The sequence below is a fragment of the Phacochoerus africanus genome, chromosome 5 (assembly GCF_016906955.1).
Source record: "Phacochoerus africanus isolate WHEZ1 chromosome 5, ROS_Pafr_v1, whole genome shotgun sequence".
In the NCBI taxonomy this organism is placed as follows: Eukaryota; Metazoa; Chordata; class Mammalia; order Artiodactyla; family Suidae; genus Phacochoerus; species Phacochoerus africanus.
The window spans coordinates 106,705,260-106,724,879 of record NC_062548.1 but is presented as its reverse complement, the minus strand read 5'-3'; the positions used below and the strand labels follow the sequence as shown (position 1 = coordinate 106,724,879).

Genomic DNA, 19,620 nt, shown 5'->3' with positions numbered 1-19,620 from the left:
GATATTCAGCATCCATATTAGCATTTGGTGGTGTTGGCAGTTTTGATTTTAGCTGTTCCAATAGGAATGTTGTGGCTTCTCACTGTCGTTTTAATTTGCAACTCCCTAATGACAAATAATACTGAGCGTCTTTTCTTAGGCTTACCTGCCATCTGTAGATACTCTCCAATAAAATGCTCCTTCAGCTCTTTCGCCCATTTTAAAAATTGGGTTGTTTGTGTTCTCATTACTTAGCATTCTTTGTATAATTTGTATACAAGTCATTTATTAGAAATGTGTTTTGCAAATATTTTCTCAATTCGTGCTTATTTCTTCAGTGTCTTTCCAGTGACTGTTGTGGATCAGAACTTCGTATTTTTAGTAAAGTCCAATTTAATCAAACTTCTTCAGGGATTGTGCTTTTGTTGTTGCATCTAAAACTTATCACCACATCCAAAGTCCTCTTGGTTTTCTCTTGTTTTCTCCTAGACATTTTACAGTTTTGTATTTAACATTTGGGTCCATGATGCATTTTGAGTTAATATTGGGGAAGGGTATGAGATCTGTGTTTAGATTTCCTCCCTCTTTTTTTGGCATGTGGATGTCCAATTGTTCCAGCATTTCTTGTTGAAAAGACTAGTCTTTCTCCATTTAGTTGCCTTTGCTTCCTTGTCCAACATTAATTGACAATGTTTATGTGGATTAATTTCTGGGAGCTCTCTTCTGTTCCATTCATCTATGTATCTCTTCCTGTGTCGATACTAGGCTGACTTGAAAATTTCATAGCTAGTGCTGAGGTCAAGTAATGTTAGTCCTCCATTGTGTTCTTAGTATTGTATTGGCCATTCTGGGTTTTCTGCCTTTCCCTATGAACTTTAGAATCAGTTTGTCAATACTTAAGAAAAAAAAAAAAAGGTTTGATTTTGATTGGAACCACACTAAATCTCCAAATTAAGCTAGGAAGAATTGCCTTTTTAATATACTGAGACCTTCAATCCGTGAACTTGGATCACTCACCATTTATTTACATCTTCTTGGATTTTTATCATCAGGGTTTTGTAGTTTTCCACATAGAGATTTTGTAATGCTTTGTAGGATTTCTACCTGTTTTGTGTGCTGTTGTAAATAGTATGGTTTTTCATTTCAAATTACAGTTGTTCATAGTTGATATCTAGGAAAGCAATTGACTTTTTTATATTAACCATGTATCCTGCAAACACAGTTTAGTAGTTTCAGGAGTTTGGGGGTCATTTCTTTGGAATTTCCTACATAGACTATCATGTCATCTGCAGAAAAAGACAGTTTTATTTCTTTCTTCATAATCCGCAAAATTTGAAACTGTATCTCTCTTTGCCATATACCTCCTAACACTGTCCCTCATGGAGCCCTAGTCTTTCTGATTCTCCTCGACTCTTCCTAGAAAAGCCAACCCACTGCATTATTTTCAGATCTCAGATTTTTTTGTGGAGCCTTATAAAGTCCACAGTGCTAATGCCCTGCCTTCCCGGGAGACAATCTAGTTTTTAGTTCGGTGGAAAAGCTGATCTGGATACCCCACTGTGGCTCAATTTTGAAAAGAGCTCCTAGTCACCTCATCAAGAACTTGGAATAGAGAGAAAACATGATTCTGCATGAATTCAGTATATATTAATGTAAGAACAAAGGACCATTTCACTGTATGGCTCTGAATGATTGCTTTAATATTCTCATCTATGAATTGGTGTAATAGCATGTGTTGTTTTATTAAACATTTATTAATCTGTATGACCTATGTAAATAGAAAATCAGGCGATAAGTATAAAAGGACCTTAAAAAGTCAGGCGCACTCTGAAGGCAAGCTACTACTGAAAAGAAAGGCGCTTAAGACATGGAAATGAGTTCATATTTAATTTGGGGTGATTATTATGCTTCCTTCCTGATGTGCTCTAACAGAGCCGTCACAATTTGAAATTGAAAGGTAGGTCTTAACCTGTGTCTAGCTTCCTGGCTATGAGAGAGATTCACTGAAGTTGGAGCCGCCCCAAGTGGTAGATGCCAGAGAATCAGAAGGAAATGAGAGGGGAGGCAGTGGGCACAAAAGCTCATGGGTAATTCTTTGCTTTTGTGAAACTTCCACCTGCAGAAATTACTTGGAAAGCATCACGAAAGGCACCTGATTTATAAGTGCCAGAATCCGAGTTGTGGAGAAGGGAGAACACGTCCTAACATAACCTTGTGAGGCTGGCTCAGCCTGGGGAATGAGCCTCTTCCGGAAAGCCATCACCAACCTGGGTGACAAGGATTAAGGCTTCCTTGAGGGCATGAAACCTCCCTAGCTCAGGCTTCAGTAACCTGGAATTTATGCAATTAAACTGAATCTGGTTTGATGTTTATCTTTGATTTGCCAAGTCTTCCTTCAGGGTCAGGCAAATTCACAGGAGAAATCAAAACTACACAAGGCTTGCTGGTGATACAGTTGACCCTCCTTATACAAATGGGAATGTGTCTGCAGGCGTTTGTGATGGTGGTGTAACTGTGAATTCTCTCTTTGCAGGGCAGCCAAGTGGAAATGAAATTTTTAAGTGAGCTTCATATTCTTAATGATTCCCCATCAGCATTTTCCACTAATCTGCCTAAGGATCCTTCTTCCTCAAAGTACTCTTTCTTTCTGCTGCCATAGCTGGCAGTTGCTGTTTGTTTTTTGGGTTTTTTGTTTGCTTTGTTTTTTTTTAATCTGGGAACGTTTTTTACAAATTGAAAAAAAAATGAAAACGAAAACAAAAGCAAAAAAACAGTCCTTAAGAATTATAGGGTCTCTAAAGCCAAGTAGAAAACATTAACACTACTTTGGATTCACCCCCATAGTCTGGCTTTGCTATCCACAGGATTCAGACCTGTGCCTCAGTAAAATCACTGCATGGATGGATCCTAAGTCAGTAACTCCATGATGGCCAAGTATGAGAATTTCAAGGCACCATTGTAGTTCAAGGCAATGGTTCTTTTTTTCTTTTTCCTATGGAACACGGAAGCTCGCTCTGCTTTTTACTGCACCAGGTTTCTGGAAACTGCACTGGAAAACCCAAGAGTGAAAATTCAGCCTTATTCTTCCACCTCTTAGTCCAGCCTGTGTTTCCCTACCTTTTTGCTCAATGTCAATGCCAAGCGCCAGGCCAGCAGAGTAGCAGCTGGATCTGATTGGGGGCTGGGGGAACTGCAGAAATAGAGGCTTAGACTGAAATGGTGATGGCTGGGGAAATCAGGAGGAGACCCAAGGTGCCTACTAAAGGGGGGCAGCAGTGAAATGTCAAGGGTGGGGATGAGTACCAGCAGAGGTACTGGAAGGGCCAGCACAGAGCCCGCCAGACCCCACCAGACCCAAGGGAACACTGACAGTTTCTTCAGGTTGTGGGAGGGAGCTCTCAGAACTGGGCTGCCTGAGTCCTGGTGTCTCCAGGCCAAGACAATAGCCAGAGATGTGCGGTAAAACAGGGAAGCCGAGCACAGCGAGGAAAGCACCTCTGGACGGGCAGTACAACACCTGGGGTGTGAGGTCCTGGAAACTGTAAGCCGAGGCTGCTTGCTCTTCTCAGCAACCCACTGAGATGAGGGTGGAAATTCTTTTCAAAGAGATGGAATAAAAATTTCAAGGTTCAGTGGTAGAGTCTATGAAATATCCCAGAAGAAGAGCCAGTAACTGCTTCAAAGAATCAATCAGGAGTCCTTTGGGAGTCCTTTGGTTCATGTAAAGTTCAAGAATCGGCAATGGCTATGGGTTTATAGTTTCAAATGATACAACCAACAAGGGCCTAATCTCCAAAATGTACAAACAACTCACACAACTCAACAGCAACCAAAAATAAACAACCCAATCAAAAAATGAGCGGAAGAACTAAATAGACATTTCTCCAAAGACGACATACAGATGGCCAATAGGTACATGAAAAATGCTCATCATCCCTAATTATTAGAGAAATGCAAATCAAAACTACAATGAGGTGCCACCTCACACCAGTCAAAATGGCCATCATTAATAGTCCTCAAATAACAAATGCTGGAGAGGGTGTAGAGAAAAGGGAACCCTCCTACACTGCTGGTGGGAATGTAAATTGGTACAAACACTGTGGAAAACGGTATGGAAGTTTCTCAGAAAACTAAATATAGAACCACCATAGGATCTAGCAATTCCACTCCTGGGCATATATCCAGACAAAACTACAAATCAAAAAGATACATGCACCCTGAGTGGCAGATTTTAGCAGTCTTGAGCTGCTGTTCATCACACAGGATGGTATTCTACTTTCCTGTTCTGCACTGAGAACGTGGTACCACCCTTCTCCCCAAGCCTGCAAGAACTCAACCTTGGCCATAACTCTGGTTCACACACCTGGGCTTGACCTTCTTGGTTTAGTGCTTCTAGGTCTGCCAGCCATGGTGGTGCTGTCCACAAACTCCAATGCAGCTTAATTTAAGCTCACTTGCACCAACTCTCTTTAAAAATGTTTTTTTTTTTCAGTCTATTTTAATGTATAGTTCTATGAATTTTTAACACAGCATACATCCCTGTAACCACCATCACAATCAGAAAACCCCCCCAAAACTCCCTCATGCCTCCCTCCTTCCACCCCTAGCTGTTTACAACCAGCAATCTGCTCTCCATCACTTTAATCTTGGCCTTCTGAGACTGTCATATAGCTGGATTCATATAGCATGTAACCATTGGAGGCTGACTTCTTTTACCAAACATTATTCTCCTGAGATCCATCTAAGTTGTTGCATGGACCAAGAGTTCATTCCTTTTATTGCTGAGTGTCTTTCCATTGGATGGATGTAGCATGATTTGTTTAGCCAATCACTAGCTGAAGGACATTTAGGTTGTTTCCAATTTTTGGTGATTATGAATGGAACTGCTGTAAATATTCATGTAATGCTTTTATGTGAACAAGTTTTCATTTCTCTGGGATAAATATCTAGAAGTGGGCTTGCTGGGTCATGTTGTACCATTTTGCACTCCCCACCCCCCCCAGCCCCCCAGCAATGTTTGCAAGTACCTTCACATTTTCTCCAGAACTTGTTATTATCAGGAGGTTTTTTTGTTTTTTGTTTTTAACTTAGTCACTATATAGTTTCATAGTGGTATCTCATTGTGGTGCATTTTTAAAAGAAAAATAATAAAATAAGTTTGAAAATAGACTTCATCATGAAAAAAAGGTAAATATTGTTTATTTTATTTAAAAATTTTTACTGAAGGAGTTCTTGTCATGGTGCAGTGGAAACAAATCTGACTAGGAACCATGAGGTTTCGGGTTCGATCCCTGGCCTCGCTCATTGGGTTAAAGATCTGATGTTGCTATGAGCTATGATGTGGGTCACAGACGCGGCTCGGATCCTGTGTTAACATGGCTGTGGCTATGGTACAGGCCGGCACCTATAGCTCAGATTGGACCCCTAGCAGGTGCGACCCTAAAAAAAAAAAACCAAAAACAAAAACAAAAAAACTTAGTGAAATATAATTGACTTACAGTGTTGTTGTGTTATTTTCAGGTGTACAGCAAAGTGATTCAGTTTAATGTGTGTATACACATACACACACACACACACAATAGGTCCTTGTTGGTTGTCTATTTTATATATAGTAGTGTGTATTGTAAATACTGTTTGTATACATGTAGGTGAGTACACACAACCTCATACACAGGTATGTACTAAGACAGAATGCAAAATATATTTCATACTGTAGGTTAGGGTTTAATAAAAACTTGAAAGCTAATGTTCATACCAAGGGATGGAGACCTCAGGGTTGGCATTTATGCTTGTTTCAGAATGAGTTAGAGGAAACCTAGAAACCTCAAATTAGCACAACACTACAGCAGGGAGAAGAAGCCAGAGTGGTCTTCAAGGGTGCCAACTGAAAACTGAGTCAGGGACAGGTGACATCTCATCAGTGCAGAGAAGCAGGTCTAACAGAACTCACTTCTCTGCACACGCATACTTCCACACGCAGAATATCTTCCAGTAAGAAAGTTCTTGGACCCAGGCCCTGCTTTCAATGAATGTACCATCTAAGAAAGGAGGTGTGATATAAACACAATTATATCTACAGGAAGTATTTGAAAATGAGTGTGTCTCCTTTTTTTCCTTTCTTTTTAAAAAAGCTACTTAATGCAAAAAACCCTTCCTAAAGGGTATGTATTTCATTTAAAAATAATGATGAGGTCATGCCATGGGGATGCAGGTATAAGGCAACCCTCTTGCACAGCTGATGAGAGTGTGGGCTGGTTTCACATTCTGCAGAACATGCGTGCAGCACTTAAATTATGCAGCCATAGATTTGCTTTCTTGGCAATTCTAATCACGGATATGGTATGTATTACAAATTGTGTATGGGTCAGCACGGGAACACATACAAGGATGTTCCTTGAAGCATTAGTTGGGGATAAATGGAGTTGGAAGCCATCTAGAGTAACTGTGGTGGATGAACATCGTGGAACTCTAGGCAGTAGTTAAACCATGGAATTAGACAGGAATGGGATGTTAAAACAATGTGCTGAAGTTAATGATATGTCGCAGTGAGTTAAGGATCCACTGCAACAGCTTGGGTTACTGTGGAAAGCACGGTTTTAGTCCTTGGCCCAGCACAGTGGGTTAAGGATCTGGAATTACCACAGCTGTGACCTAGGTAGGCATAGGTGACCTGTGACCTAGGTAGCTGTGACCTGTGGCGTAGGTCACAGCTGTGGCTGGGATTTGATCCCTGACCCAGGAACTTCCATATGCCAAGGGTTCAGCCAAAAAAATTTACAAAAATAAATTAAAATAAGGTGTTAAGAGATTAAGCAACAGGATGAGATAAACCAGCATTTACACAAATTAAAAACACATGTGTACAAACCAATAACACTTTGTTGAAACACACACAAACAAAAAGTACACACTAGGCGATATTGAGAGAGAAAGAAACAAAAGGAGGCAAATAAGAATTGAAGCAGAATTAAAAACTGTTCAAAGATGCTGGAAGCTTGTGCAGGCTAGTGGAGTGACTCTGAGCCCTGACCCACACAGATCTCAGGGGCTGCTAGATGTGTGCTGGACTGTTGTGCAATTTGTGTAACACTGTGTTGTTTATTTGTATAACATATTTAGTTTATGTAGCCTTTTTACCACCTAAAGGGATCTCAAGGGGGCTGAACCAGTTCTAGTGGCTCCAGTGACAATGATTTCAAAGGAAGCCTTCCCTTCAACAAGCCTGTCATGTTCAGCCAGGGTTTTGCATGTTCCCTCTGGTTGGAGGAGAGCCGAGTTCTTTAATCCTATTCAGTCAAGGTCTCTGAAAGCAGGAACGGTTCTGATTGGTCACGTGACCCAATATCCAGGGTAGTCACTCCTTCACTCCTATCACAGAGAGTTCTCGAATCAGGCCACCTCACAGGCTACTAGTCCAACCTATGGATGGCCTTTGGCTCAAGCAAAAAATCCCTGGCCCACAGATTAGAGGAGAAAGGTTTTAGGATTATAAAACAAAGCCTGACCTCTCCTACCCCTTTTTTCCCCTTGCTTGAGTATGCTTCTCTCAGAAGACAGGAGTGCTCTGAGTCTCCCTGGCACTTCACACAGTCAGTGTGGCATGTGCCCAAGACGAAGGAGGGGCAGTGCTTGTGAAACGCCAAGGATCACAGGGACTGGAAAATGGACGGACTGTTTGTCCAAATGCAGGCAGGCTGGGAAGTGACAAGCTCTCTGGTCCCGAGACAGCAGACTTTGGAGCCAATTCATCTCCAGGGAATGTCCAGCCAAGGCCACTTTTCAGTGTAGAATTTTGGCAGGTGACATCACTGCCTCCCTCACAGGATCATTTTGTGCATTCATGCATTTAGCTGGCAATTCAGCATAGTGAGTACTCAGCATATTTCAGTTTCATTTCTTCCCCTCATACTTGACTCACGTTTAAAAGTCTTACTGAAGACCAGCCTGTGTGAGAGTGAATAAAGGTGCTCAAGCAGAAGCTGCTGTTTACCCTGCCCATACCTACTTAAGCTGGATTCTTTCCCTCCAGTCTTTCTCATTCGAAATAATTGTTTCTGAATGCATTTGAATATATTTCTTTTCTTTCTCTTCCATTCTCTGAGAATTATAACTGTGCATCCAAACTTGAGAGCAGAGAGTATGTGAGTCATTGAACCAAAAGAAGGGCAAGACAAAACTTCTGTTGCACGTGTGTAGGAAAACGGACTGGCTTTGAGGTTAGAGAAACAACCTCTATGAGTTTGCAACAACCACACCTGTTTTATGTCCAAAGCTGCATTCATTTCTCACCCTGTGTTCTGGTCTTAGATTCTACCAGATTGACTGGGTGGCATCCAGCTCTGCTTGCATTTTTGCAAACACCTGACCCCAATTACAATTTTGTTAAAGAAATTTTTTCCTAAGAAAATATTTAACTGGATCCTTTGTGACCATTTCCAAGACCCTAGGTTAGTACGTCTGGAAAGCAAGTGAGTATTCTCTTAAACCAATTCCTAGCCATACCTTTTGGCTGCTAAAGTGATGTTCTCAAGCCAAAGTATCAATGACATTGTATGCAATTATACTTCACAATTACTTTTCCTGATTTCACAGTAATGGGAGCTAAAGTCTGGAAGAAATAAGGAGTCTTGGCACTGGATGGCCCTGCCGTCTGTGAGGGTGTGGCTGTGAAAGCCTGGAGAGTCCCATTAGGAGTCTGAGAAGTCAAGCCTTTCACTAGGTAAAAAGGTCAGCAGAAAAAGATTTCCACGTAATAGATTATTCTCATCCATTCTATTTTATTGAATATTAATTGCCCTTATTAATTAAGGCAAGTGTCCTGGACAAAATGAAGGAATGAATGTTTATCAACCACATTAAAAACAAAAGCTGTCATGTCAAAAGAAAAAAAAATGAATGAATGAAATACTCAAGGAAAAGGACTAGTGTGCAGCTGGGGGTGGAGTAGGCATGGAATATGTCCTGCATTTTTTAGATGAAGCAGAAATCTAAGGTCAGAGTCTTAAAACCTCAATCTATTCAATCTCTCAAAATTAAAAGTTCATTCCCACTTTGCTGTTTGCCGCTGAAATTTAACTTCTTCGTCTGTTCTTATTAATTCAAAAATATTATCACTTACATGTGGTATCTAAAAAATAAAACAAATGAATATATATAACAAAACAGAAACAGACTCACAGATATAGAAAACAAACTAGTGGTTACCAATGAGGAGAGCAAAGAGGAGACGGACAAGATAGGGCATCAAGAGGTACAAACTACTATCTATAAAATAAATAAGATACAAGGCTATATTGTGCAACACAGAGAATATAGCCATTATTTTGTAATAACTTTAAATGGTGCATAATCTATAAAAATATCAAATCTATGTACTGTGCTGTACACTTACAAGTAGTAAAATATTGTGAATCAATTGTACTTCAATTTTAAAAATTAGAGAGAGATCAAGAATTTGGTAGAAAGCTGGATACTGAAAGCCTGTTGAAAAGAAAAGGGCAAGCAGCCTAAAATAGACTGGTCAAAGAAAATATTTACCATGCAACATTTTACGTCAAGCATTTATAACAGCAGTTGAAATGCATAGGTGCATTAGACTGTATTTGCTACAACATAAAGTAAAACTTCCTGATAAGATTATAAAAGTGACTTTTATTATTTTGGAAATGGTGTCCTATTATAGGTAATTAAGGATACAGAATTTTTAAAATTTGATATATCAAACAGTAAAAGCTGTGTACTAACGCTGTGTCCCCCAAATCTATTCCGGTTACAATCATGTATCCTAACTGCGATGTAGGGTACAAACAAATGAAGAGCACACATGATCAAATACAAAAATAAGAAAAGGTTAAATAAGAAGCTATCCTTGAATAATAAACATCTACTGAAGTATACCTTTGTATTACACAGTCGTGTCATAGCAAAAAATCATACAAATTACTGCATAATGCTGTGCAACTATTTGATCTAATATAGATCTCACATGAAAATATTAAGGCGTAGTAGTATTTCACAGGTAAAGGCTAAGTTCTGAGACATGAAAGCTTTTCGATCATCCACAAAGCAATCCTGAGACATCTTCCTCTTGTTTTGGAAAAAAGGAATTTTCTCACAAAGTCAAAGCTTTACTATATAAACGAAGCATTCAATAAACAATGTACTTTAACTACTGCAAAAACCTGGAGTAGATGCTCTGACAAAGGTGGTGACCAGCATATACTTTTCTTCTCTGGCAGAAATAAAATGGGGTTTTCTGAGTAAGCCAGTAACCTGCTTGGTAGGCCCCCAGTTCGATTATTTTTGTTTGTTTTTGGTTTGACTTTCCTTCCTTCTACAGGGTTACAAATATATCAAATAAACCAGGAAACTTCCCGGTGCTCTCCGTGCTTTCTTCTGTCAGCCCATCTTGCCCACTGCGGAAAGCGCCAGATGAACTGAGCCCACCTACGTGCATAAAAACAGACTGTAGCACATCTGGACCCAGTTGACCTAATGAGGCATCTAGATTGGTACGTGATTGCGTTTGCTGCCACACATCTCTCAGAGTAAGGAGACTAGCGCAGCCCCAAATTACTGTCTCAGTCCTGCTCAGGGGAGAGGGGGCAGGGAATGCTTTGGAATAGCCAGTGCCCCCCAAACTGAAACATATTGTAAGCCTGATTTCTAGTGTTGACTTTAGTGCCTTTAAAAATATTGGCATTGTTTTTTCCTATTCAAGAGGTACTGCTGTGAGGGTTTATTAATTAAAATTACAATTATATTAATTAAAAACTCCAAATTATAAAATAGAGCATCTATGTGGTAGATTTTTTAAAATCTACTTGGGATTTAACATGGGCATGCAAAACACCTTTTTTCTAAACATTCATACTTCAAATTAATTAATTTTGAATGAGTGGGGAAATGTTTAACCCTCTTTCCTCCATTTCATTTTTTCACTCTTTTACCTTACCACCCCCCCACACACACAAACACAACCATCATACACTCCTTCCTTTATAATTTTGATATAAAGATCCCCAAAAGCTTGACGAAATGTAACCAAGCAGTAAGCTTTTAGGATACTGCATGACTTCCTTTGGATATTTCCATGCAAAGTAAGTCAAAACTTCAAACTTTACTTTGTACTTTTGCAATTTTCCATCACTTTTTAAAAAAAGGCATTCAGGTCATTTACATAAACTGAACGTACACATTTTGTTCAAGCTTTATGTTCTCACAGTTACTAAAATGACTTGCTCACTGGGCTGGCCATAAATAGCACAACCGATCTGACTGGCTCCACCGAAACACAATGCAATCTTCGGGACAACCTCCCAAGACAGATCCTGACTTTCCAAAATCATTTAAAAGAGAAACCAGGTCCATTTTAACAGGAATTTCCCCCGTTATTTAATAAAGAGAACATCCAGATAATTCACTGCATTTTCCACTATTCATTAGGCAGAGATAGGTTAAAAAAATCTCTGCCTTCTACAGGCTAATGATCAGATTTCCAGTAACGTCAATGGGAACTCAATAACGGCTTTAAAATTAAATTAAAATGTAAGCATTCCAAGAGTTTGGAATTTTAACATATTAACTAGATTAATTTCAAAAAGAGATCCTATCTTGTGAATATAATTTTAATAAACACGTTGTGAAGTGATTAAGGAGCATACTTTACAGATCCAATTTTGAGATTTTTCAATTCTCATTCAAGTTTTAGATGACAGAAGAAAGCTTGCTTCAACCTAGTTTCCATGATCTCACAAATAGGCAGTTGATTTAACCAAGTTCATAACCAGTATTTGAACCAAAATTGGTTAAATTGGTCGTACTTTTCTATTTGCCATGACATTATGAAAGACATTGTTCAACCTTTTCTTGACCAAAATAATTAATAATAACTATTTAATAATAAAATAATGGATATATACTGCTTATGAATAATTATGTAATATATGTATACATATTGAAAACTATTTGGTGACTTTTAACCTATGAGATTTACTGAAATCAGTACATTACAATCACACAATTTAAAGCTTAGCTGAGCTGGTAAATTCTTTTTCTCATAATTGAAATTTTATACTTTGGCAACCAAGAGAGATCTGACTTCAGCTTGAAACTTTCTACAGTGTGACAATTTACACTTTAAAATTCATGAAATCACTGAAACCCACTAAATCAACTACTTTTAATTTTTTTCTGAGCAAATGACTTTATGACTTTTCCAAAAAAGTAAAAGAAAGCACATCAATGGGCAAAAAGATAAATCTATCCACAGATGCTGGAGTCCAACTAAGCTATTTTATTGAGAAGGTAAGAAGGGAATTTCTGGTCTTCATGCCTCTTTATTTACCATCCCAAATCCTGTGTCTAACACTGAGATTATTTGCATTTGCATATTCAACAATATTTTATGAAATGTTTCTTAATACAATTTTCTGTGGAGCAGACTTCAGCACACAGAACATCAGTATTGAACCACCCGTTGCAAGGCATGGTTACTGAAAAGCCTTTTCAGTAGGTGGTTCTGTATATGTGTTTTAATTCTAATGAATGCTCCTTCAAGATATTAATATTACCGGCATTAAATCTATGTATAAAAATTCTTTGGGCCCTTTAACTCTTTGACTCAAAAATCTCCCAGAGCCCCTGCATAGTCCAGTGCTCATGAGGTACGTTTTGACGACATGTGTGCAAAGCACATCATTGGCAGGTCAGTGGGTTTATGCTCATTTTAAAGGCCAATTGGGAAAGCGGAACAGAGGAGCTGGGAGGAAAAACACCTTAATTTTACTCCCCATCTCACAAGACTTGCATACTTATAAAACTTCTGCTTGCCTTTGGCTTCTCACTGGTCATCTTCCTCTGCTTGTAACTTTTGGACAGCTCTATCAAGGAGCTCCAGGGACTCTCTGAGTGTGACATTGACTTTAAATGACTTGGGCTTAATGGTCAGGCCATAATTAAAATCCATTTTCAAGAGCTCATCTGGATTGGCCCTGAAATTGCACTCATGAGCCAGGATGGAGATGAAGAGAAACAGCTGCATTTTGGAAAGCTCTTCCCCGATGCACCGACGTTTGCCCACTGAGAAAATCATCACGCTGCTGGCCAGGTCCTTGTTGATGAGGCCGTCCTTGTCCAGGAATCGGGCTGGATCAAAGTCTTCTGGGTTAGACCACTTCACCGGGTCATGATTCACAGACCACTGGTTAACAAAAACCACCGTGTCCTTGGGGATGTGGTAGCCTAAGACCGAGGCGTTGGCCAAAGTGGCATGGGGAATGGTGACGGGTACAAAGCTAGAGAAGCGCATGGCTTCATAAAGAAAGGCCATGACATAGGGCAGGCGGGGTTGGTCCTCCAGGCAGGGCAGCCGGTCCCGACCAACCACTTGATCCAGCTCTGCCTGTACCTGAGCCTGCACTTCCGGATACCTGTTTGGTTTTTAATGCAGAGGAAGAACATGAGTGAGGAACATTAATTCTTTTTTCATCTAGAAAGCACATCACAATCTATTTTAATACTGCTTTTCTTTAAGCTGGCTATCTGAATCAGTAGCCAGTTTAAAGAATCAGTTAATTCTGTTAATCGGTAACTTAATTAACATTTCCAGAAAAAAAAAAAAAACTAAAACTAAAACAATTTCCTACCATATCACTGGATTACAAGATGGAGTTGAACAGTTTTATTTCCTGTAATACCTCCAATGGCTCAAGCCCTCTTTCCTATCGTAAGTCCAAAAAAGTCTAAGTTTTCTCAGCCCGAAAAAGCAAAAGGGACAAAGCCAGCTTCTCCTTTGGGCACAGCAGGACAGTGCCTAGGACCCACAATACTTTTTAGGGACTCACAAAAATCCGTTTCTTTTAAAATCAGAAGAAGAGAAACTTTTTGGTCAAGGAAAATGTTTCACTATATAATTTTAATATATTTATATCAGTATAGTCACAAATTTCAATTTAAAAAATTTATGGAGTGGAGTACCCATTTTGGTACAGTGGAAACGAATCCAACTAGGAACCATGAGGTTGCGGGTTCAAGCTCTGGCTTTGCCCAGTGGGTTAAGGATCTGGTGTTGCCGTGAGCTGTGGTGTAGGCCAGCAGCTGTAGCTCTGATTTGACCCCTAGCCTGGAAACCTCCATATGCCGCAGGTGTGGCCCTAATAAGCAAAAAAGGAAAAAAAAAAATTATGGAGTAAGGCAAATACAAAAGCCAAGGCAGGGGCTGCAGGTGGGGTTATAAAAGTTAAAATGTAGCCCTGGATTCTTTTTCTTCCTTCATGGCCCACTGAGTGGAAAGAGAGTGGACACACTGTTCTCTTTTTATATAAAGATAATTGGTATCCTGATATATAAAGCTGCATATCTTCTAAATTTAAAAGTAAATCCCCAGTGTTCCTGAAATTATGGTACAAACTGTAATACTTCCTCACTGTTGCTGATGAAACTAGTACAATCCTTTTGGAAAACAAAATCTGACTACAAAGGAAGATCCATAAGAGTAACTACCCCCCCCACCCTTTTGAAACCTAATTAATCTATGTCTAGAAATGTATTTTTAGTAAATAACCTAGCAGGTACAAAACATAACCACAATAGCTGAAATTTTAAAAATGGAATTGACAGTATTAAAGCACAAGAAATGATTGTATATAACGATGCATTACTATGTCAAAAATATTATGTAGTCATGGAAAATGACTAAAATAAAGTTTAAAAGATAGGGAAATGTCCACTACACTAGTACACACTACTAGAATTGTGAGAAGTCAAAAAACTTATAAATAATTATTGCAACTCTGAAAAAAAGTTAAGCATGTATTTGATGAAATTATGGGCAATTAAAAAAAATGCTTTTTTAGCATCAGACTTCAGGGATTTGCAAACTTTTTTCATAAAAGGCCAGACAGTAAATATTTTAGGCTTTGTGGGTCAAATCTTTCTCTGCTTTACAGCTATTCAATTCTGCTTTGTGGTATAAAATGAAAGCAGTACATAAAAGAGTGGGCATAGCTGTGTTTCCATAAAATTCATATACAAAAATAGGTAATGTAATTTGCCAACTCCTGTCATATTGTCTTTTCACTAAAAAGAAGAAAAAAAGTACTCATCAGCTATACTAAATTGAAAATGACCCCCAAATTGTTTTATTTCCTTTTACTGCCCAATTGGAGTACAGGGAGAATGATTTACAATTTGGTTTCTAGTGAAAAATAAAGACTGTTTGATACAGCATGCTTATCTGGGGATGCAAAGGACCTATTGATCCCATTTTGGAATCGTCTTCTTCCTGACCTGGTATTATTAACTTCTGTTTATTGGCTTTCTGCCCCTCCTCCATACGTGTTTCTATGATATTAATACTGAAAAGTGATTTTAAATATATGAAAATATTGAATTTGTGAAAGCTGTACAATATCCAGGGAAATTATAGTGCAATGGATTCTAACAAGAGAAGCCGTCTTTACCTTTTAGCCAGCAATTTCAGCTTTCCCTACTGCTTACCTGTGCACCAAGAAATTGCACAACCGTGGATCCTGGTCTCTTAAGGCAATCAAGGTCTGCCTTGAATGAGACATTTGCCCCTGGGGTAAGGTTGTCAGATAAAATACAGGCCGCTCAGTTAAACGTGAATTTCAGGTAAACAATGACTACTATTTTAGTACTGCTTTGTCCACTATGTCCTATGTAAAATTTACCTTTTGTTTATTCCATCTGGGGATACCGAAGACCTGTTTAATTCGTGCGTGGACAAGTTTAGCAGAGTTCCGCGAGCGGAGCCCAAGGATGCCAGAGGTGTGCAGGTGCCTCCTGGATACCCTGTTTGTCTTTCTAGTTGCTGCTCTGCGTTGCGTAAAGTCACTGCTTCTCCCATTCTTTACACCGACACTTTTACTTCTAGCGCGGCAGTTTTATAAATCCAGCACAAATCGCCGGGTTCTGGCCGCTTTCCTAAAGTTTGGGATTAGCGGTCAGTGAGGCCCGCCTGTGGGCCTCCTCCGAGCGCTACCTTTGCCGGGGAACTAAGCCCTGACGAGAGGTTTGCTTTTAACTCCAGCGGCCTCCGATGCGCACCAAAGACTGGCCGAGCCAATTAACTGTGTGTCTGTGTGTGTGTATATATATATATGTATATACACACACACACATATATATATATACACACACACATATATTTTACTGTTGCCCTTTCCCTCGGAACTGGTCCAATTTTGCTTCTCCTGGGAAATCCGGGCTGACCTGCGGGCACTTTCAAAAAAAATGATCGTTTTTCCAGGGGTTTTTCACACAAGCTGGTGCCCACTCAGAGAAGCCAGCGGCAAAGGCCGAGGTGCGGAGCTGTCCCGGCACGGCAGGATAGGGCGTGCGTGCGTGCGCGCCCATCGCCGCCAGCACCGCGCCTTGTAGAGCCTGGCGAACCAGACACCGTCTCGGATTTGGGAGGTGGGGACCTGGAACGAAACCCCAAAACCACCACCCTGCGCGCTAGTCGCGACCTCAGCATGTTTTAGTTCCACTCCGCCTTTTACAGAGGCGAGGAAGAAGGCCGACTCACGCCTCCCAGAGGATTTACCTGATGAAGAGGATGAGCAGCCACTGCAGCGCGGTGGAGAGAGTATCCTGACTGGCACCGAAGATGTCTGTGACGGTGGCCGGCACGTACTCCACGTCCAGCCGCGCGCCGGCGTCGCCCGAGCCCGCGGCGGCCTCCTTTCCCGCGGAAAGGATGAAGGCATCCATCATATCGCGGGGGGCGGCTCCGGGCCGAAGGCTCTCGCGGTGCCTCAGGAACTTATCTAGGACAAAGTTGCTGAAGTTGCGATTGAGCTGCTCGAATTCGCGGAAGGTGGTGCGCACGGGGTTGGGGAAGCGCTGCAGCCAGGGCAGCACGTCCACTAGGCTGCCCGCGCCCACAGTGCGCCCGAACTCCTCGTTGTGGCTGAGCAGCTCGCGGAACTCGGCGTCGTCGTGACTGTAGCGACAGCCGAAACACACGGCGCTCATGACATTGGCCACCGCCACCACGGTCAGCGGCCGCGGGTCCAGGAAGGCGCCGCCCGCGCTGCCGCGCACGAGCAGCGATACCAACTCCCGTGCCTCGCCCACCACGTGTCTTTCGAGGACCCGGCAGCCGCGAGGCTGGCGCGTGGTGAAGGCTCGCATCGTGCTGTGCGCCGCGCGCCGCTGCGCCTTCCAGCTCTCCGAATACTGGCCGAACGCCAGACTGCGGCCACCGGACACCACACGGAAGGAGGCGAAGGGCGGCCGGTCGGCGAAGGCGACGCTCTGCTGCACCAGGGCCTGGCGGATGGCGCGCTCGCCGTTCAGCACCACCACCGGGCAGCTGCCCAGGCGGATCTGGAAGACATCGCCGTAGCGCCGAGCCAGGCGAGCGAAAGAGAGGTGCGGCGCAGGGCCCATAGACGCCGCGTTTCCAATCAGCGGCCAAGCGAAGGGACCCGGTGGCGCGGACCCTGGCTGCCGCCGCCGCTGCCTCAACAGCCACTGGCCCACGTGCACCGCGGCCAGGACTGAGAGGAGCAGCAGGAGCGTGGTCTGCTGGACCGACAGCGGGATCGGCAGCAGGTGATCGTACAGGCTGAGGCTGGTGGCCATGCTGGAGAGAGAAGGGCAAAGGCGTGACACAGGTAGGTAGAGAAAGGAGCGGGCCCCTTGTCCCTGGCCTCAGGCTATGATGCGCTGATGAGTAGGGAGGAGGTCGTGCAGAGGTCAGGTCAGGGCTAGCCCACTGGAGAAGCAGCCGAAGATGCCGCTTGCTATCCCAAACCCATTCACCAAAGGCGGTGGGAAGGGTCGTGTTTTCACCTCTCAGTGACCCAGACCACCCCACCCCCAGCCGCTTAACGGTTCCTGTAATTCAAGGACAACACGGCGGGCATCAAGGTAGTGGCGCTCAGTTCCCTCTAAGTTGCCTACCACCCTAGCCCCTGCGCACCCCCGCACCCGGCACCCCTGATCTGCAAGAACCCATCACAAGAAGCTGCAGGAAGGCAGCTCCGCAGACAGACTGACCTGCGAGGAGGCGCGGTTTCCAGCAGCGCCGGCCGGCCGGCTCCGAGAACGGGCTGGGGCCTTTGTGGGGTTCAAGACGGCAACCTGAGTGTCTCCAGGAAGTCAGATGCCTGCCCTGGACACCTGTTGCCAGTCTGGGAACTTTAGCGCCCACTCTGGAGTCTCTAGGCGTCGATAGAGCCAGGGACACTTGGATTGGGATGGGGACGAAGAAAGGTGCCTCCTTTGCCGAGCCCCGCTGCACCTGGGGCTTCAGCAAAGTCAAGATTTTCTCACTGCGTGGGATTGCGACTGAGGGTCGATGAATGGAGTCAATTCCCAGCCCTAACGCCCCCTGCAAGGCTCTGACAGCTGGCGTCGCAGAGGCGTGGTTCGTTTGCACACAATCACTCCAGAGTCAAAATGCGCCATCCCGCTTCTCTCTTTTTTAAAGTCTGCGTAGGGGGGAGGGGGGAAGGGCGGAGGCCGCTGGACCTGCCGGGGGCGGGGCTTGCGGGGGGGGGGGGGGGCGCGGCGAGACGCGCCGGGACTGTCCAAACCTCTCCGGCAGCAGCTGGAGTCGCCGCGCGCGGGTGGTCACGCGAGGTTGCCCCGGCGTGCCGCGAGCTACTTTTGGCGCAGTAGCTGTCGGCTTTCCTGGAAGCGACGGTGGGAGCCTTTCCTTTGCCCGAAAACCACTCTTCTTTGCAGTCACCCCGCATCTAAGCTTGCACGGTTTCCCGGGACGCGCGCTCGAGACAGAACCAGAGCAGCCCACTGAGCTCTCGGCGGGAGCGCGCTACACGGACCAGGCGCCCGATCTCACTTCCCTCTCAGTGACTTGAGCTTCCTTCCCCGAGAGAAAATCCCTCGGGATCCTTGGGCGCCCGAACCGGGGAAGGAAACCTGTCAGTTTGGAAAAGAGGAAAGCTCTGTCGTAATGGCGGTTTGCCTTACTGCTTCCCGGGTTGTTTTATTTTCATCTTAACGTTCTCTTTTCAAGCTCATCGGCTCGTCATATCAGGCCCTTTAGCGCACAAAGTTCTTCTTTCACCTTGCGCGGCGTGATTGAGAATTTCTAAAAGACACCGCTCCCCAACCCTCAGGCCCCGACCATCCTTGGCACACAAAGGCCAGCGCTGGCGCGCCGCAGCTGGCCCCGAGGTTTCCCGCGTAGAGACTCTTCCAGGTGGCGCCGCCCACTGGAGAGCGCGGAGTCTCGCAGGCTGTGTCTGAGATCTTTGGCGCCCGGCCTGCAGCCAAGCTGGGAAGAACTCGGGGGGCGGGGGGCGCTCTGAAGATTCCTGGAGGGAGGTGGGGGAGGAGGAGGCCAATCTCGGCGCGCCTGCGAACTTTATTGGGTTGAAAAGTTTCTTCTGCTGTCGCCTCCCCCTTGCGTGCGGAGCTGTGCCTTGCGTGCGCCGCTTCTGGAAAGTCGGCTCCAGTCATATCCCTCGGCGCTTCTCACAGCACCTGACACGCCGAGGCGGCGGCGGGGGCGGCAGCTGAGGGCGGGGTGCGGGCCGCCACCACCCTCAGCGGCGCACGCACAGCCGCGCCCGCCGGGGCCTCCGCCCGAAGGCCGGATTTGGGCGCGCGTGCTCTCCGAATGGGGACACTTCTTTCAAAGGGGAA

General features: G+C 43.6%; 1 protein-coding gene and 1 long non-coding RNA gene across 2 annotated transcripts in view; one reads left to right on the top strand and one right to left on the bottom strand.

Annotated features, from left to right (window-relative positions):
- Positions 1-9,610: 9,610 nt before the first annotated feature.
- On the bottom strand, positions 9,611-18,445 carry LOC125128154 (cytochrome P450 1B1). The gene is made up of 3 exons (XM_047782263.1): positions 18,007-18,445; positions 16,547-17,590; positions 9,611-13,409 (listed from the first exon to the last, which is right to left on the bottom strand). The coding sequence occupies exons 2-3, from the start codon at positions 17,587-17,589 to the stop codon at positions 12,821-12,823; spliced, it is 1,632 nt and encodes a 543-aa protein (XP_047638219.1). The 5' UTR covers position 17,590; positions 18,007-18,445; the 3' UTR covers positions 9,611-12,820.
- Positions 17,519-19,620, top strand: part of LOC125128157 (uncharacterized) — a 122,964-nt gene continuing 120,862 nt past the window's right edge. The window contains exon 1 of the long non-coding RNA XR_007135159.1: positions 17,519-17,621. This is a non-coding gene — a long non-coding RNA (uncharacterized LOC125128157). The remainder of the gene's footprint in view (positions 17,622-19,620) is intronic.

Coding starts and splice junctions, on each gene's coding strand:
- LOC125128154 (XM_047782263.1), bottom strand. CDS start 17,589: ATGGCCACCAGCCTCAGCCTGTACGATCACCTGCTGCCGATCCCGCTG. Junction 13,410..16,546: donor CTGCTCATCCTCTTCATCAG/GTAAATCCTCTG, acceptor AAAACCAAACAG/GTATCCGGAAGTGCAGGCTC.